This window comes from Pygocentrus nattereri, chromosome 17 (assembly GCF_015220715.1).
Source record: "Pygocentrus nattereri isolate fPygNat1 chromosome 17, fPygNat1.pri, whole genome shotgun sequence".
NCBI lineage: Eukaryota > Metazoa > Chordata > Actinopteri > Characiformes > Serrasalmidae > Pygocentrus > Pygocentrus nattereri.
Genome location: NC_051227.1, coordinates 21,774,504 through 21,794,939, shown reverse-complemented (window position 1 = coordinate 21,794,939; position 20,436 = coordinate 21,774,504). Strand labels below are relative to the sequence as shown.

General features: G+C 38.4%; 1 protein-coding gene across 2 annotated transcripts in view; it reads left to right on the top strand.

Annotated features, from left to right (window-relative positions):
• The first annotated feature begins 4,286 nt into the window (after nucleotides 1–4,286).
• The window catches only part of rap1gap2a (RAP1 GTPase activating protein 2a), a 146,898-nt gene continuing 130,748 nt past the window's right edge, over nucleotides 4,287–20,436 (top strand). Inside the window, exon 1 of one of the 2 annotated variants that reach the window (XM_017725395.2) lies at nucleotides 4,287–4,391. In XM_017725395.2, coding sequence (XP_017580884.1) covers nucleotides 4,351–4,391 — 41 coding nt within the window. In that variant the 5' untranslated portion in view covers nucleotides 4,287–4,350. Of the gene's footprint in view, nucleotides 4,392–4,602; nucleotides 4,620–20,436 lie in introns of those variants that run through there. The other variant, XM_037546609.1, reaches the window with a different exon arrangement.

The following is a 20,436-nucleotide window of genomic DNA, read 5'->3' as shown; positions in this document are numbered from 1 at the left end:
ATCAGTGGGGTGGCTGTTTCTGTATGAAGATAAACAGCGCTGCCAGGGTGGGGGTATATTACCATATATATTGCGCTGTGTCGTTGTCAACTCAACTTGCAGTTGGGGGGCTTCCTTTGCCAGTAACTGCAGCGGTGTCTATTTCAGTCCAGCAGTCGCACTGTCATAGAAACAGTAATTATGCATGCTCGGGTTCTTTCTGTCCTCTGCTGCGTTTTTTTGTAGCTCTTAGCATCCTCTCTGCAGTTGTTGTTTTGCTGCATTGCATCTGACTGCTTTCAGCTGTCTTAAAGGAAACTTCCACTTTTTCAACCTAATCTTTGTTTGCTACATCTGTCAAGTAAAGTCGAAAATACCAAAATGATATCAATATGAAAATGCCAAAATATTGATTTCCCTTTATTTTCCTGTACTTAGGAAACAATAGAAAACCTATCGACATGAATTATACTTATAGTAAAATCCAATGGAAAGGGAAACAGGCCTCTATCGTAATTGTATTTTAAGTTGTTTTCTGCTCTTTTGCGAAGTTTAAGTCATTTCTGTTGTAATCTGTAGTATGCTGTAGTAATCTGTAGTATGCTACAGATTTGGCAGATTAAGCTAGAAAGTTCTTTTAAAGGCTCCATGTCACGAAAAACTAAAGTTTTTTTTTGCATTTAAGAAATACAAAAGAGTTTGATGTAGTATGTAAACATTAGTTAGATATTTTCTAGGTCATACATCTATATATCTATATATAGAAATGAAAGTGCAAAAACAGTCCTTTAAAAATAATAGCTTTTTGTGATGTCACAAAACCAACACGATGATATATCCACCTTTTCTGCTTACAGCAGTTCCGTCCCTATCATTCTAGCTGAAATTATATGGAATACTACAGCTTAGAGTGCTTTATTACTGAATACAAGGCGGCCAATCAGAACAGAGGTCATTTACATATATCAGTCTTGAAAGCACTGTAACAAAAACAGCTTGTTTAATTCTAAGAGATAAAGATAGGTTGGTAAATGGGCTTGTGACAGTTTTTTGGTACATAAAACCGAACAAGTGCCAAAGTGGATGAATAAGGAAAAGTGAAGGAAAAATGTAGGACATGTAGAAAATGTGGACACTTACAATGCAGTATTGGATTGTTCTCTTGTATCAGTCCACTTTCTCATGGCTCCATTTCTGGAGGTGACAAACCAGCTCAGCGGGTGGCCGGCTGTGGTGAACGGATGTGTCATATCTCGTTTTTCGGCGGGCTGTTGAGTGTTTTGTTGCTGGGAGGCTTGTAAAGGTCAGATCAATGGAGGGTATTGTTGGGTGACTCGCAGGTCCAGCCAGAGCTCTGACACTAATTTGTGTGCCTGAAAAACATGCAGACTTTATTATCATGGTGGTGTGTGATATTTAGAAGCATGTTTTGTTTAACTACCCCACGTATTAATCTAAACAAAACTAGCAGCTAGGAGCTATCCGTGATGATATTTACTGTGTGCAAAACAAATCACTGAATTAAGACAGCAAATAAACCCATGCATGATTGATGTTATTGCAACAAAGCCTCATGTCTATGAAATAGAAGTAAAAAATGTTTTTTCACTTTCATGATCTTAAATAATTTTGGACAGTTTCTGTTGGCCCATGCATCACAATGTAAAAGACAGCATGTATTTTCATAAGGTGCAAAAAAAGGACAGTGATAGAGCATGTTTTCCTCCTGCTTCACAAAGTCACATGTAATGTAATCCATACATAGCACTCCATTCATCTGCCAAGCAATGTGACACCATATGTGACAACCAATCTGGCAACCTGTGAGCTGTAATTCCTAGCAAATGTTACCAAACCCCCCTACTTTTGAAGAGATTTTAGTTATGCACATGCATTTCCTGTGATCGTTCAGGGTCGAAATGTACATGTATGTTCTGCTTCAGGGGAAGTCCTAAAAGAACATTGAAAGAACATTGTCAAGGGTTACCAAGGCAACCCTCGAAAGTGCACCAATTAGAAGGCACATTGGCTCTCATATGGCTAATCTGCCAGGAGATTGGAGGAGATGCGAGCAACAGCGTTGAGCAGAATGAATGAGGCAGGCCGTGTTTAACAGAGTGGATTGGGGAAAGATTGGATTCAGCACAACCTGAGGGCTTCTATGTGCGTGCGTCCCACCACCTCTGCCAATAAGCAGATCACAGGCGATCATTTATTTTTATTGCCAGGGCCCTGACATTGCCACAAGAGCAAATCAATACTGACACTTGTGTATTTGATAACAGCACCCAGTGTCCACAGGTACTCCTATGAGTGTGTGTAAGGTGTTTGGCATTCACTGTGCATCTTTGTCACCTACCTAGATGGATTCAGTCACTTGCATATATGAAAGAATTTGTTTTGTCAGCTTGTCATTTTCATTTTTCTGGCTTTGAAGGTATAAAGAATATATTGAGCTGATATTGTCAAAACCTCATAACACCGGGCTCAAAGGTGGCACAACTGTCTACATATGACTGTGCTGGTAACACAGCCTTCTTATATAAATAGCCTTGTGGAAAGTAAGCACAGTAAACAGATAGTTTTCCTTTGCTTCACCTTTTGTTTGACAAAGATTAAGCTTCAGCTCATATGCTGTCACTTTGCTCCCACATCCGCTTCTCAACGTTATTATTTTCGCTGTAAGTACATCTGCTGATGCCTCCAAAAACATCACTGATGTGTCCAGAAGCATGACCAGATACTAATAGATACTAATACTGCTGATCATAAAATTACAACTCTTTCTGTCTTGGATCGTTTTAAGACTCTTCCTAATCTGAAGTGGACAGAGAGGCAAGGAAAAATGATAGCAAGTGAGGTCTTTGTTGAAAAAAATACCCAACGTATTCAACAGCTTTAAGCTACCTAAAATAAGTGGTATTAATGTGGGATTTCATATCATCCAATGTGTTTAAAAGTTAGTTTGCATTCACGTGTGGGATTAATAGTATCTTTCTATGGTTGGCATGAAATAAATAAAATAAAAATATAAAAAAAAGAGAAAGATTTATAATCAGCTGTCTCTGGAGGCTGTTACCGCGGTAACTTGCTAACTGTCACCAGACGGTGAGTGGGTAAAATTTCAGTGAAATTGACAGTCACGCAGTCAGGTGAATTGGAGATGCAATAATTGGCCCTAGGTTTAAATATATATGTCTCTGTCTGTCCTGCGATGGACTACCGACCTGTCCAGGGTGTTTCCTGCCTTCCGCCTAGTGACCGCTGGGATGTGCTCCAGCATCCCCCGTGACCCAGGAGGATAAATGGCTTAGATAATGTGTGTGTGTTAATCAAAGAACTTCCAGTTTCACTGGAGAATTTTTAGAACTGCAGTGTAGCTCTGCTTTCACAAGCTCCCATTACACTGTCAAAGTCAGATGGCATGCTTTATTTGATATTTGTGCAGCTGTTAGACTGTTTTAATGGTGCCTTCAGAGCTAACAGTAATAGTTGCAGTGCTATCCTGTGATACTCCTTTTAGCTAAAGTAGGATCTACCACAGGGCCAAAATAACAAAAAGTCTGTTATGCCCAATAAGCCACCAACATATTACTATTATTAAACATTTACTGATATATGTACATATATTATCTTATATGGGTAAAGGTTTTTCTCTTTCGAGGACCCATATCAAGGGAAGCTCAATTCTCCTTTTTTTTTTACAACAAAAGAAAAAAAAATGTATGATGCAGTAAATGTCATATTTACATATGCTTGACTATTTAACCTACAGCATTTTAGCCCCGTCCATTCAGGCTGAAGCTATAAGGAGAGTTTCAATCTGGATTGTTTTTTTTGAACAAGGCACAAAACAAGCCAGCCAATCAGAACAGAGCTCATTTACATTTATTAGTCTTAAAGGCACAGTAGCACACATACAAAATTTTTATTCAAAGGGGTGAAGAGAGGCAGGAAATTGGTCATGGAAAAATGAAGTAGGAACATTTTTTGTATATAAAACCATGCAAATTGTAGAAAAGTACAGGAGAAAAAAACAATATGGGCCTTTAATACATTGTAATTTGTGATAAAACATCAGGGAATTATTATGTATGTATATATATATATATATATACACAACCCATTTTATCCTATATACCATCCATAAAGAGCCAGAACATAGCACTCACCATAGCAACCACACTCACACATGGTGTCAATCTCTCTTTAATTTTCCCACCCCTGTCTTTCTCTAGTATCCCTCCCTCCATCCTTCCCTCCTCCCTTCCTCCCATCATTCTCTCTCTCTCTCTCTCTCTCTCTCCCTCTCTCCTCCACACTCTGTGCTGTGTTTTCTCTCGTGCTGAAGGTCTCTCTCGGCTGCCTGCTATGTTTACTCCTGCCTGCAAGCCACTGATGGCAGACTCAAGGTAAGATGCTTTAATGCTTCCTCAGAAGCGTCATGCAGCATTTCATTCATTTTCTCACATTTCTGAGTGTGTGTGAAAGAATGCGCGAGTCCTCGTTAAACTGTTGGTGTGACTCTCAGTGCGTGAGCCCAGAAGCTCCAGCTGCAGCCTCTCTAGTGTGCGTGCCTGTATGTGTGGTGCTGAGTGTCATCATGAGCTGCTCGTGTCATGAGTCAGGAAAAGACCCTGGTAAGTAGGATCACACCCAGACTCTGCTTATTACCAGTAAAGAAGCTTGGAGAACCGGCTTCTCATTCCACCAGATTTGTGTAGTGCTGTTTCAGTAGCGCATGTGCTAAAACTCTGCTTAGCTTAGGATATGCATGATGAATGATTTGTCCAAAAGTTTGTAGATACCTTCTTCTCTAAGGTTACTTCTATAATCCCAGGTATTGTTAGGGGGGTTCTCTCTTCTGCAGTAAAAGCCTCTACTTCTTTGGGAAGGTATTTACAGTATCCAGTCCTAGATTCTGCACACTGAGCTGTTGATGTAAGGGGTGTCAAACTGGGTTCCTTGCGGGTCATACCTCTGCAGAGTGTAGAGCTCTCCCAAAATGAACAAACCTGATTCAACTCATTAGCTTAAAAGCAACATCAGTTGAATTTGGAGAGTTACAGGAAGGGAAACGGTAGAGATATCACCCAGAATGCCAACCCTGGTGTAACTGATTGGCCATTTAGGGTCATACTTATCGGTAATTACAAAATCCAGGAATGGAAACTGATTCATAATGATAGCAAAATCAAAACAGAATTGGCAGATGTTTAGATTTGACTAATATTTTAAACTGATATTTGATGCTGTACTATTGCACACCAGAAGAGCAGAATGTTCATGGCTACTGCGCTAAAATGCCTGCATTTTATTTATTTTACTACATGTGTAACTCTATAGAAATTAATGTTGTGTTTATCTGTTAGGCCAATCCAGATAGATAAACTCCTAATTTTCTATTTAATAAATGTCTGTGTATCAGCATCAGCAAAATTGCACAGGAAAAATATCAGACATAGGCATCATCCAACTATTCCCATAATGAGACATCCCAAATAATTGCACTAGTTTGTTTATTGTTATATTCTTAAATTGCATATGTTTCACAAAAATATAACTTAAAAATGTTTGCCCTCTTGACCAACAGTCATCTATTTTGTCACATTATCTGTTAGAGTTGTTTTACTGTGTTAAAACAAATAAAAATGGATAAATACATTATAGAAATGTTTTAAAGTTTATGAAAATATATTATTTTATTAGAAGAAATGGCATCCAGCTATATGTTGATGTGTGATATTTGTAAGCCATGGAAAATGATTTGAGCTAGCTAACATGAAACATACAGAGTTGTGTGAGGTTGGTTGGCACATTCATTTTTGCAGTTTGTTGGCAAATGAGCCTTTCCAAATGCAGGGCTGTTGCTACAGACATGTACACTGCACACATTCTAAACAGCACACTAAATAACACAACAGAGAATGCAGTACTCTAAGCTGCAGGCAATTTGATAATAAATAAGTCTCAAGATGCAAATTACATTGAATCCAATCTATTTATGTAGTGCATGTACATTTCTAAACGTGAAATATCAATTGAGGACCTTTGTAATATTTTATGACTTTCACTCAAGTACAGAAATCACCAAGCCAATGATAAATACATGAAAAAAGGTTTTTGGTTGCCTCAGCAAATGTTTTTATTTGTGGTTTGGTTTGAATGAAAAGCTCTATTGTTGCTTTATTCTTTAAAATGTAGCCATTTAAATTTCTGACAACCATCCCCATATTGTGTGCCAACCAACCCCTTGTTGGGGTTTCAAGAAATATTGTCTAATGTTTGACAGTGTCTGTTTTTTTAGCTAATATATTCAGCTTTCTGTTGCTGCTAGTTGGTTTATTCTAATATATGGCATGCCTGGAATAAATGTTTGCAAGCTCTGCGCTAACCAACCTTGATATCCCGTTATTGTTTGTAGCTCTGAGGATGTTTTCTGTTTCCTTATTCAATTTAGACGAATGATCCAAAATCCAAATAAGCAGGATGAGTCATATTTTGATCCTGGGTGTGTAACATTAGGTAGACAATTGTTCAGAAAAAACATGTTTATTTTCCGTAATTGAGAATTTTTTTTCAGTTTTTGGCTGATGTTTGATGATGGCACAGCTCTGTGGCTCTCCAGACTCACCCTGGGGCAGTAGTGGTGAAATTAATTGTGCCAAACATGCACCACAACACCTGTTTACCTTAATTAGCTCCCCTTCCTTTGCTGCCCTGCTTCTCTTTGTTGAAAGAGAGAGCACATTAAGCAAAACAGGTGGTGTTGTACAGCTGCAAACAAATGCTTATGGACCCAGTGACCCTTGTTGAGGACCAGAGGTGTACACTGTCCTTTGCACTGCAGTATGTGGGGCTGTGCTTACCACTGCGTTTCTGTGCAATATGTTGCAGTATGTGGTGTAATGTAATGTATTAATTATCTTTTTTTGGTTTCCTGAGCTCCACTTCTGATGTTTGCTTGAGTTTATGTTTGAACAGCAATCATAATTTTTACGTGACCATTGCCCATCCTCTTTCTCTTCATTAAACAGCCTGTTTTTGTTGCTGTGCCTTTAATGAAAGTTAAGCGAAGTTATCATGTTTGGAGATACAAGACTTTGTCTCAGCAGCAATGATATTCAAAAAGAAGTTCGAGAAGTTCAGGCCTAAATACTTTTCAGTGTGAATGGTTGTGTTTAACCTGCTGTGGACAGAATAGTTGGATATATATAAATGTTTTGAGATTTGTGATACCACAAAAGCAATGAATTCCAAAAGGGGCCACTTTTCAGCTTAATTTTCATGCATGGACTGTATACAATACAATACAAACTTCAATTTCAAAAAGCAAGGAAAAGTAATTTTCCCAGAATATGTACCCTTTCAAAATGAACTGATTAAACGTCTTTGCCCCTGACAGATCTGGCCTATTTAGCCAATCTGCTGTAATAGAGTGACCATGGGTGACCATATATCTTCTTCTTCCAGTAACAACAACAAAATATCTGAATTGATTAAAATATCTGGGATTTGGCTTTGCTTTCATGTTGATGTTTGCCTTCTAAAATGGATTCCTTACTTAAGACAATGGTTCTACATAGAACCATGAGTGCTCAAATAACCATTTGCAAACTTTCAGAGTTCTCTGTATGATGAAATGGTTCTTCAGAGTTCTTCTAGTTATAAGCTTGACATTGCAACAATACCAGAACCCTTTTTGGTGCTCTACAGAAGCCTATTTTGAAAAGTTTCTATATATAACCATATTCAACACACACACACACACACAAGAACAATTTTACCATGCAAAGAACTTTTTAAACATGCAAATGACTCGTTGAGTGTTCATGGTTCATTATAGAACCATTGGTTTTACTCAAGAACCCTTTTATGATCCATCCTTTTAAAGAGTGCATAGATGTCAGTGTCCTTTTTTGAAAACCAAAATATGGTCAACCTGACTGAGAAATATCAAAGTGCTCAGAAGTAACTGTAGCAACTTGAACATCATGAAATTCAATCCATCTCTTAAAACATCCAAAATACAGGAACAGTTCAGCACAAAATCAGTTTTAAGGTTTACTCTAAATTACATCAAGCCATGCCAAGACATGTTAAGTGTCTGAATTTTGTTTCTTTGGTTCTGCTCTGTAGAGCTATGAAGTGAGGTAATGGAAACTTAAGTACACCAATTAGCATTGTACAAATTGCTCAGTGCCCCAACCCACATTAGGTACTCTCAAACAGGGTGGCTTGTGATTGTACAACACACTGTTATCTACAGAAACGCACAAACGTATGGACCTTTTTAGCTACATTAGCCTTGTAGCTCTAATGCAGCAACAAATGAAGTAAAACCTGTCTTGTCTGAGTAATTCATTTGGTGTTAAGGGGAAAATTGTGTAAATCAGATTTTTTTTGCTAAATTATTCCTTATACTATAGCCGTATACAGTTGTGTCTGGTATTGTCACAATTTAAACAAGTTCATATTCATTATGGGTTAATGTATAAGTATGTAGCTTGCAGTCTGTGTAGCTCAGTGTCCATTCACTCTGTCTATTATCCCTTTTCCTGCCAATATACTGTAATTCTACATTTAGCACTGCTTTTCTCACATCTTATAGGTTACTATCTTTACCTCTCCTCCCTCCTGTGCTAATCCAGTGCTGTCCTCTGTGCTTTCATGTCTCGTGCTTTGTGTTGGTTCAGGCTGTGAGAGCTGAGGAACTTTGATGGAGAAAAAAAAATCACTGTAGCTGCAGCAGCAGCAATAACTTTGAAGTCTCCTCCTTTAGGTTTCCACATCTGTATCTGCATGTGTGTAGAGAACTGTGTAGTACTGTGTGAGAAGAAGAAGAGCAAACTGGAAAGGAAACTGAAAATATGAACAGGCAGAGAGAGCCACAGTACTGTGCAGAGATCAGAGGTTCTTCATTTGTTTCATTTCCAGCCAAGATCGCCATTAAGTCAGAAAAAAAAGCAGGAAACATTCAGAACAAAACCTCCATTTTTGTACAAAATCTCCATTTTTGTCACTTTTCAGTTTTTGACATAATTTGAAAATGCCTGTTGCTCTTTACATGGCATGCAAGTTTCATGATGAATGAACCAAAAGAAATGGCCAAAAATGACTTGGACAGATGTCTGGTTCTAATGACTTACAAAGTCATTAAAGTTCCTATTTTGGATATACAAGGTTTTATTCCAACAGCAGCAAATTGTATTTGTAACATTCTTGGATACACTCTGAAAGAGTGTTTGAAAAGATGAACAGCTGATATATAGTGGGGAAAACATTTATATGGCAGTAATAAAGGTCATATTAATCACAATATAGCATTGACATTTCTTATATGTGTGAGGCCCACTCACAACACATAAAAAAATTCTTGAAATTGATCTTTTGCAGTGAAACCCTCCAAACATTTAATAGAAAATTACACAGAGGAGGAGACTTGCTTTCAGTTTTTTAAAGAAATATTTTTCTACACCTTCAAAGTTCGGTCTTAGAAGTTGGTTGCATCTCTGCCTTTCACTATCCAACTATTCTTAAATACAACTTTAGACTCACCAGTCTATAAAACCTTACTCCGCATCACAGATGTCCAGTTTCAGGGTTCCAATGTAAATGTTCTTCTCCTTTTTGTCTAAATGTGCTCTAAAGTCTGCAAAGAAACTGCTCAAATGATAATGATAGTGATAAACACACTAGCTACCTTTTAAAAGAAAAAAGAAAATTGCTGTGTTGGAATGGTCTGTTTAAAATAAATGCCTCTTGCCTTGGCATTTTGTTTCAAAACACAATAGAGAAGAAACAAAGGCATAGCAGTGAAAAACCCACTGTATGTGTGTGGTGTGCATGTGGGTGCTGGATGTGTGCGAGAGTGTGGGTGGGAAGGTGAGTGGGTGTTGGATGTTGCAGTGCAGAGTGGCGCTGTGAGAGAAAGAGAAATGAAGGAGAGAAATGAGCCAGTGTGAGTAATGAGAGTTTCTAATGGTGGGATTAGAGAAGGAGCCAGACGCAGGAGCTGGAACGAGAAAGAAGAGAGAAGAAAGAGATGGGGGGATGGAGAGAGAGATAGAAAGCAGCCGTAGGGGGAGGTGAAAAGAAGGCAAGGAAAGGGCAAAGAGAAGAAGAGAGCACTGGAAAAAAATGAATCTTAGCAAGGGATATCATCTTAAAGGCAGCAACTATATATTTTTTCTCACTATGAGACTGATGTGAGAATATTATAAGATTATTCAACCACTGTATAAATATCTTTACTTGTTTTAAGTCATTTTATCTGGTCAAATGGTCTTATTCTATTTCAAGCATTACTTCTTGAAACCAGGTAAATGGAATGAGGTCATTTAAGCAGATCAACTGACTAAACAAGTCTAGAAATAGGTTGAATAGTTGCATAATACTCCTGCAGTCACACATTAAGAAATATTCAGTTTAATTTTCCAAATAATTTGCTAAAAAAGTGTGCATGAAAGAATAGAGAGAAATGGAGGCAAGCTGGGAGAAGAGAGAGAATGATTGATAGAGAAGAACAATAAAGGATAGGAAGGAAACAGTGAAGCATCAGCTTGAGCTTCAGCAGCATCATTCTGGGAAGATGGCGATGAAGTCAAGCTCGTGCGGTGGACCTAATGAGCCACAGCATCAGAACACATGCCCACTTATCTGTAAATCTAAAGTGCAGCATTTAGTTAGCGACCCACTGCTAGAGAGAACAGCATCGTCAGTGCATTCAAGGTAATCTGAAGACGTGTCTAACTGCAGGGCTCAAGTGAAATTTACAGTTTTCCCTCTTTCCTCAAATATATCAAATCAGCCAGGACATGTTTGGTGCCCACAGTTCACTCCTACTAGGCTAACATAGCTAACAAGTGATATAAGCATATGTGCCACCAGCGTCATGGAAACTGCCTAAATCATCACGCCGGCCTCAAACTGTGTCGAGTTGCTTACAGTTGCTTATGTGCTTTCTGACCCTATGTGACATACTGGTGTCTATTAAGATGAACGCAATTCAGGCACAATTTGAATTTTAATATACCTGCTTCTACTGTTTTTAGCTATATGATATACTTTTGTTCATTTTTATAGATAACACTGTCATATAGTGTCAGAAACCAAGTCTATTTGAGTTGGGGCTACTATACATGGGGAGTTACAGGTTCGCTGAAACGAGCTGTTGCAGTGGCAGTTTTTCAGAATGGGACGAGGGGTTTGTAATTTGTGACGTCCGTAGTCAAATTACACGTCAAAACAAGCGTTGAGATGATAATGTATTCAAAAAGCATACGCATATTTAACAGTAGGTAATTACATTGGTTGATCTTTTTTAAAGAAGCACTTATGATTCATTTATTTCCAGTATGTTAAAATCACCAAACTGATGTAATTCATTCTGATTATAGATCAACACAGAGGTGTTTATATACAGACGCTAATCAACAATCTGATGGAAAATCTCTGTTTACATGCGCACTAGAAGAAATCAGATCAAAATTACACAGATGCATAGACCATCACTTACTGTACACGTTACCATGGCAATGAGCATCATGTGAGTCCAGTCAGAGTGAGGCGAGCAGTGGTGTGTTACCTGAGTTTTCAGTTGGCGTGCTTGTTTTTAACTGCTTTAAAATGATGTCAGGAAACTGTACTTCACATGTACTTAGCAAGGAAGGGGCGAGAGGAAGACGTCATGTCCTGCACCTTTCTGAGACAGTTTGTGTAAACCCACTGTCATTTATTTGCCTATGTACGGCCATCCTATATGCTAACAACTAAAGTTTTTTAAGTTTTAAGCATAAACTTCATCTCCTCTGCAAACCTATTTCTGACACATACTTAAACTTTCTGACTGGGCATGTAATCAGACATATATGTTTACATGGCTATTAATCTTCTATTTAACAGATTATTTACAGGATTACCTGCCTTGTTCAAGCGAACAGAAATTGTATTCAGAATGGCCTTAATTGGACTAGTCTATTCCAATTGAGGTTTATATATGGATGGATTCTATTCCAGTTGAGCTACTAGTAGGATTATTAATGAATGGTCAGACAGCATGTAAACGTGGCCACTGATTATAAAAACAGATTTCACAATAAAGACTAAATAAAGAATTAAATCAACATCAGCGTTTTTGCATATCTGTTAATGTTTTAAGTGTAAGCCAGAACAATGTCAGCAGTCTACTGCACAGAAGAGTGGAAACGATTTAAGCTGGTAGCCTAATTTCATTTATATGATCTATATGACTAGGCCCACAGTGCTACTGAGACTGCTGAACATTATGCAAACCTCAGTGCTGCGCTGGGTTTCACATTGGTTTCACATTACTTTACATGATGCAGTGTAACGCATGTGTGAGATGCTAACAATGCTAACTAAAAATTCTGGACACCAAACATGTATTAGTTGGTTTTCCACATTTTGGGTAGTGGTGGCAGTATGATTGGGCCAGCCACTTTTATCACTGGCCCAGGCAAAACGATGCTCAATTTAGTGTTTCACTGTTAAACTTTTAAGAATAAATAAACCTAAAACACAAACTAAATGCCTTTACAAACTTCAACCAATCAAAATCCCAGTTTGACCAATATCTAAGTTGTAAGATTACCTGTCAGAATTACTCCCTCCTGAACCTCCAACAATCCTAAACACCCAGCTACAGTTTTCAATGCTAAGTCTAAGCACTAAATCTCATCACTGTGAAGTATTTATTTTATTGAGTTTTGCACTAGCAGCGATGCTCAGTCGAGAAGCTGAAAGTTTGTCTTGGACCTAACAGTTTGGCTTACTCACAAATTTGCCTTGCCCATCCAAAATGGCAGTCCTGGCACTGCTACTGAATTGGAGTAAGAGGGAAAACGGAGTGAATATGATTTTTTTTTGCAGTGCTACTGCTTTTAATATGAATGTGAAAAAGGAAAAAGACGAATTGGCCACAAATCTTAGTTTTTATTTTCATTGTGAGATTTAATTCTGTAAAGTCAAAGTGAGTTGGAGGATAAATGCGGAGGGGAAAGGCTTCATTCTAAGCTGTTGTTTACTTTTATTATTGTTCATCTTCATCTCTGTCTCTGGCTTTTCTTTCCTCCTACTTTCTTTTCTTCTCCTCCCCCTATGCCTTTGTATTTTTGATCATCTTTGAGGTCATTTGAGCTCTGGCAGTGTGCCTAACTATCTCTCTCTTGCTCTCTGTCGCTGTCTCACCCTGTATGCCCTTCAATCTCCTCTGGCGGTGTCACAGTGGAGTCTGAAGAGGAAAAGAGAGAAATAGATCTGAATAAAACGTCAATATTCTCTTTCACTCCTAACCCAAACCAATAAAAATCACTTCCTGTTTACCCATTTCTCTGTCTGAATGTGTGTGTGTGCACAAGTAGCCAATAAATAAAGCTGTACTTATTTAGATAGGCTGCCTTAATCCACAAACATTTATCAGCTTCAGAGCTGCATTTGCTTCACACGTGGCTGATAGTGCTGGTGCAACAGTGCAGTGCTGAAAGGTGATTATATAATCTATGGTATTAGCAAGGTGAATGAGGCTGAATGGTGAAATAGGATTCCAGCTGTGGCAAGCTAGGCTGTGGACTGGACTGATTTAGATCAGCTTATGTGTTTATTCAGAACGACTCTCAGAATAAGCAGAGTGAACCTGTGTCACTTGGGCCTACAGATTAAAAACATTTCATTCCTGCTAATCTGACTTTTTAAATATTGCTGGGGCCAAGGATGAAACTGTGGGACTGTGCCATTGTGTACGCCTATACACAAACAGGTGTTCGAAGCAAAAATTTTGCTTTGACACTATTTTCATTGGTGAAGCCCAATAGTAGCTTTATTTTGTTAAACATCTCAGCATGTAGGACACCTTGAATGTTCTCCATTAAATGGCGGTAGTCCTGGGATGGTCTCTGGATGATTTTTTTTCTCCTGGACAATGTGTCCAGCAGGATTGTAAATGTGCGAGTCTTGCAAAAATCTTACCAGTCAAATACCAGTATGTACCAGCTTATTTATCAAACTCTCTTCAGCCATATGCCAGAATGTATTACTTCAAATTATATCTGTAAATGAAGGTGTTTATCAGACTTGCTCCAGTGGTTGGATCACATGCCAGGTACGAAGGGATTTTACTGAACTGGGAAAATCTGCTTTTAGTTACAGAGTGAACTGTAACTAGTGTAGTGAATTGGACTCTCACTACAAGAAACACTAAAGCTCAGATAGCTGGGTCACTCGATCATTTAGAACTTTTACTCTCTAACTACCTTCACAGTGCCTGCACCTGTTTTACCTAATTTTTTTTTACAATTTTTATCTTACTTTTATTATTTTATTATTTATTTGTTAGTTTATTCATTATTAATGTTCTTATTTTAATTATGATTGTGTTTATTATTTGTCATTTTAATAATTGTTTGTTTACTTTTTGATCTTATTGTCCTTTTATGTTATTTTGATTTGATTAACCTTTACATTTTAGCTGTGTGTTAATTATTGTTTTATATTTTTTGTATTATATTTTTAGGTATTTTTATTATTAATGTTTAGCTTTTGTATACTTACCTGATTTGGGTCTTATTTATTTACTAAAATTACGTTTTTGATATGTTCTTGACCTACACATTATCAATCCCTTCCTTTGTATTACCTCAGCAACACTGTAAATGAGGGTCACCCTCAATGTTCTCAGAGATTAAATAAAGGTTGATTGAATGGAAACTCTGGTTATGATGTGGGCTTAAAAGTGCCATAGAGTGTAAAACGGTAGCTACATTGATATAGTTGAATAAGGAGAGGTTGTTACATAAAACTGATATGGTGTAAACCTCAAGCACTTTTGTCTCCTCCTTCAAAACACAAATCCTGCATATGTAAAATAGGGTGATAAAATGCGCCAATTCCAAACTCCTAAACTGTTACATTAACAATCTTGACTTATTAATATTCACGCCCCTCAAACTTACATACACCAGCTCTATAACAAAACTGATAATGGAGTAACGGCAATGAAAATGGCAGACTATGGGCAGAAATGTAACATTTCAGGCTGTGAAAGGGTCAGCTCTTTTCATACCTTTCCCAAGGAAGCAAACTGATAAGCTTTGAGCTTCTTAATTGACTCATCTGTTCCACCTTAAATGCTACAGCTTATGCAGGTGCCAGAATGTAACTGCAGCACCATTTATGGTGGAATGGAATATCTACAAAATAAACTGATGAACAGGAACGTATTTGACAGGATCCTGGAAAACTTTAATTCAAAGCCCTGACATTTGCCCTGCAAATGTCACTCTGGACAGTTTCTCAAAACTTAATATATTGAGCAGGCTTCTCTCAGCATTTGACACTGAAGAGTTGGGCAGTTCCAACTTTATTAGCATCACAACCCAAACAGCAACCTGTAAGTAGTCAGACATGCTGTGTGATTCTATCCACTTTTTGACAGTTGAAGCCAGACTGTTTTCAATTGAAAGTTTCACTGTGAGCAAACAACTTTAATTTACTTTGTGTTGTTGTTGAAGCATGTACCTACTATAGGCACCATTAGCTACTAGCAAGCTCCAAGTAACTAGCTTAGCTAACTAAATAGTATGAAGACTGAACTTATTTACATTGACGTTCATTTCATTTTCCTGCCCGTGTTTATATCAACATTTTTCTTCTTTGTGAGCCATCGTAGTGCCTCACTGTAAATCACAGCAAATTGGAGCAGAGCTCATCAGATTATTTATATTTCATTTCATTTTATGGCCAAATCATAGGGCTGTAAATGGCCTGTGTAAAACTGTATCTGCTCATTTTGTTATTACGCACCTTCTATAGAGACAGAGAACAATTTAAAATATTGAATAAATGCATCCTATGGCAGTTTTAAGTGTCATAATTTCAGCCTTCATTTTCTAGAAGTGAAGTAATCAGTGGTGTCTTTGTAAGATATTTCCTGGTCAACATCATGAATGACAACAGGGAAGAAAAAAATCCACACTTGTGCAGCTCCTAATGGCTAGAGAGCCCGAACAATAAAGCCTCTGGTCATACTGATACAGCTATTATGCAGTTTATTGACACACTCAGTAAATTCTGAGTGAATGGACTTATTTAGTGATGTTTCCTGATGAAAATGTGATTCTGAAAAGGTATAACCCATAATAACTAGTCCATTTTGTTCTGGGGTTTTTTGATGTTGGTGTACCTCAAGGATCAATGTTGGGACCTCTTTTATTCAATCTTTGCATAATGATTTACCCACAGTTTGTAGGAACTGTGCATGCAAAGGTGCAAATGCATACAGAAGGTTCTGTAATTTATGTGCATGCAGTGTAAAATGTACCAAATAACCTTGCTACAGTGATAGATTATGTTACGCAGTGGCTTATGACTCTTGTCTTCACCATAATATAATTAAAACACTCTGTATAACATTTACAACAGATTGAGATTCTGCACCAAATATGTACATATCAGGGAAAAGCTCAAAGTGACAGAGTGCAAATAACTTGGCATATATAATGGATTCCAATCTTACTTTTAAAAAACAAATCAAAAAGATAGTAAATTTAATGTTTGATTTGTTAAATTTCTGAAAAGCTGAAGCAGTACTACATTTTAACCCAATGGCTATTCCACATTTGACTTACTGTCTGACTACTTGGGCTTAATATACATAGCAAACACTTAAATCTATAAAGTGAATTTATCATCTGGTTGTTAATGCGCCTGATAGAAAGTCCAGTAGTTGCCATCATTATTGTAAACAAATTTTTTTATTTAAGCTGGGATAATTTCAATTTATATATGCTTGACTTGTATATAAGATCCTGCATGGTTTGGCTCCTCAGCCTCTAACCACTTTCACGAAGTTGAAATAGGTCCTGTAGATCAATGACCAGAGGAGATATCCTTCTGGACAGTCAACTTTGAATGAGGTGCCCGTACGTATAAGAAATAGCACTATATTTGGCACTTTTTAAAGCAAATTTAAAATCATGCCTAAAAATAATTGAGAATGTCACAATAGGATGTAAATAACTTCAAGGCCTGGCATTGTCCTTTATTTGAAATGTTTTGTATTTTTGCATGTATCTTTAATGTATTATGTAATGTTATGAGTGTCTTGTCTTGTTTATGAGGGATACCAGTTTGGCCAAATTGGCATATTTATAGAAGCATTTAATAATGTGCATTGTGTCTGTAAATCTATATCAAATAAACAGAACTAACCAGATTACATAATTAAAATTACATGTAGTCATTAACCAACACTGGTGACCTACAAACCAGTAGAGGTCTTGATTTGAATTGCTTTTGCTGATAATCCAAATCAGAATTAGAAACAAACTTGGCCAGGTATGCTTACATATACAAGGAATTTGGTTTTGGTTACAATATCTGACAAACATTTACATGTAGTAAATAAAAATGTACATGTAGTAAATAAAATACAAATTAATTTTATTTACATGTATTAAATAAAAATAAAGTAAAAGAACCTACAATAAAATAAGCATTCCTACCACCACTCACACATACACAGCACTTTAACGTAAGACTCATACTTACATATTGTAAGTTTTACAGGTATGACTGAGTGCAGTAACAGTTTAAAGGGTGTGTAGTAGCAAAGAAAGGGATCAGTGAGGTAACAGTCTGATAAATATGATAAGGCAAGTAAGTGAGGTGCTAGAAGAAACAGTGGTCTGTGACTGGTTTCAGAGGATATACTGTTGAGTTTGATATATACCAATATACACTGCTCAAAAAAAATAAAGGGAACACTTAAACAACACAATATAACTCCAAGTAAATCAAACTTCTGTGAAATCAAACTGTCCACTTAGGAAGCAACACTGATTGACAATCAATTTCACAGCTGTTGTGCAAATGGAATAGACAACAGGTGGAAATTATTGGCGATTAGCAAGACACACTCAATAAAGGAGTGGTTCTGCAGGTGGGGACCACAGACCACTTCTCAGTACCTTTCTGCTTTCTGGCTGATGTTTTCGTCACTTTTGAATGTTGGTGGATCTTTCACACTCCTGGTAGCATGAGACGTACTCTACAACCCACACAAATGGCTCAGGTAGTACAGCTCATCCAGGATGGCACATCAATGCGAGCTGTGGCAAGAAGGTTTGCTGTGTCTATCAGCGTAGTGTCCAGAAGCTGGAGGTGCTACCAGGAGACAGGCCAGTAAACCAGGAGACATGGAGCATGGCCATAGGAGGGCAACAACCCAGCAGCAGGACCGCTACCGCTTTTGTGCAAGGAGGAACAGGAAGAGCACTGCCAGAGCCCTGCAAAATGACCTCCAGCAGGCCACAAATGTGCATGTGTCTGCACAAACGGTTAGAAACTCCATGAGGATGGTATGAGGGCCTGACGTCTACAGATGGGGGTTGTGCTCACAGCCCAACACCGTGCAGGACGCTTGGCATTTGCCAGAGAACACCAGGATTGGCAAATTCGCCACTGGCGCCCTGTGCTCTTCACAGATGAACAGACGTGACAGATTCTGGAGACACCGTGGAGAGCGATCTGCTGCCTGCAACATCCTTCAGCATGACCGGTTTGGCAGTGGGTCAGTAATGGTGTGGGGTGGCATTTCTTTGGAGGTCCGCACAGCCCTCCATGTGCTCACCAGAGGTAGCCTGACTGCCATTAGGTACCGAAATGAGATCCTCAGACCCCTTGTGAGGCCATATGCTGGTGCGGTTGGCCCTGGGTTCCACCTAATGCAGGACAATCAAATCAAATCATCAAATCAAATTTATTTATATAGCGCTTTTTACAACTGATGTTGTCACAAAGCAGCTTTACAAAAATGGGAATCAATGCTAGACCTCATGTGGCTGGAGTGTGTCAGCAGTTCCTGCAAGATGAAGGCATTGAAACTATGGACTGGCCCGCCCGTTCCCCAGACCTGAATCCGATTAAGCACATCTGGGACATCATGTCTCCATGTATCCACCAACACCACGTTGCACCACAGACTGTCCAGGAGTTAGCGGATGCTTTAGTCCAGGTCTGGGAGGAGATCCCTCAGGAGACCATCCGCCACCTCATCAGGAGCATGCCCAGATGTTGTAGGGAGGTCATACAGACACGTGGAGGCCACACACAATACTGAGCCTCATTTTGACTTGTTTTAAGGACATTACATCAAAGTTGGATCCATTGGTTAATAAATTTGATTTCCATTGATGATTTTTGTGTGATTTTGTTGTCAGCACATTCAACTTTGTACAGAACAAAGTATCCAATGAGAATATTTCATTCATTCAGATCTAGGATGTGTTATTTGAGTGTGCTTATAGGTATGATGCAGACAGTGTGTGGTCTTGATGGCCTGTGGTATGAGGATTTGTTTTCACCATGGAACATTACACCTATTAGCTCAGCTCTGACTCACCCAGACAGATCCCATGTGTGTGTGTGTGTGTGTGGCAACAGTGTGTGATTTAACTCTATTTAATCAATCCCAACTGCTCTTGCCAATAGCGGCAAGTCATGAAAGGTCTCTCTCATTCGAACAGCCTCCGAGGCACAAAGCTGGAAAGAAAAGTTCAAGTGATGCTCATCTGATTAACACATATCGATGTTCCACCATAGCTGACATTAATCTCTGGAGAGCATGTTGGGGGAGGTGCGTGTGGCCTCAATGCCGATTGTGATCCATTCTCCATCTGGAACACTTCAGCTGTCCGAGGCTGGAGTGAATTACACAGTGCATTTTCATTCAAAGCACAACAGCTGCTTTGATCAGCAAACCTTATCTGAGCAGCCCATAGAGTGCTCAAAAGAACCAAATGAAGGGAAAGATGTGCTTTGAATTCCTTAAGGCATACTTTGAATCCACCAGCTACTGGAAAACACTCAGTAATATCATGTACAAAGTGAAATTTACTCCCATTTTCAGGGCTTTCAGTTTTACTATGGGGAAATTGAACCAGCAGTGCTAATTTTACTAAGAATTCATTTTAGAGACAGGTATATCTCTGGGATCAGGATTGGGTGCACTGCCCATTAGGGTTTGCATAGACTAATTGACTAATAAATCCATTAGTTGGTGCTGTGGGCAGCGGTTGACTATTAGTGGTGGATTGCGACTATTAGAGTTAGGCCTTCAGTTTGGGCCAACTAGGTAAAGCACCTTTGCAATAATGTTAATTTCAGCTAGCTCCCCTATGGCACTCTTGTAGTATGTTAAGCTAAGCTAATGGACATTCTTTTGGCTTTTTGAGATTAAACATCGCCATTAGAGGTTTGTAATAAACATGTTTTATTTCATGCTTATTACAGACATCAAGAAATATTTTACCGTGTATGTAGCAATTTTACAGAGACTCTTTCAGTAAAGAGCCCTGGAACAGAGCTGCTGCTGCTTTCTATTCGTAACAAGTGACAAGTCATGACTTGCACTCAGTGATTAACTTAACTAGCAGTGATGTA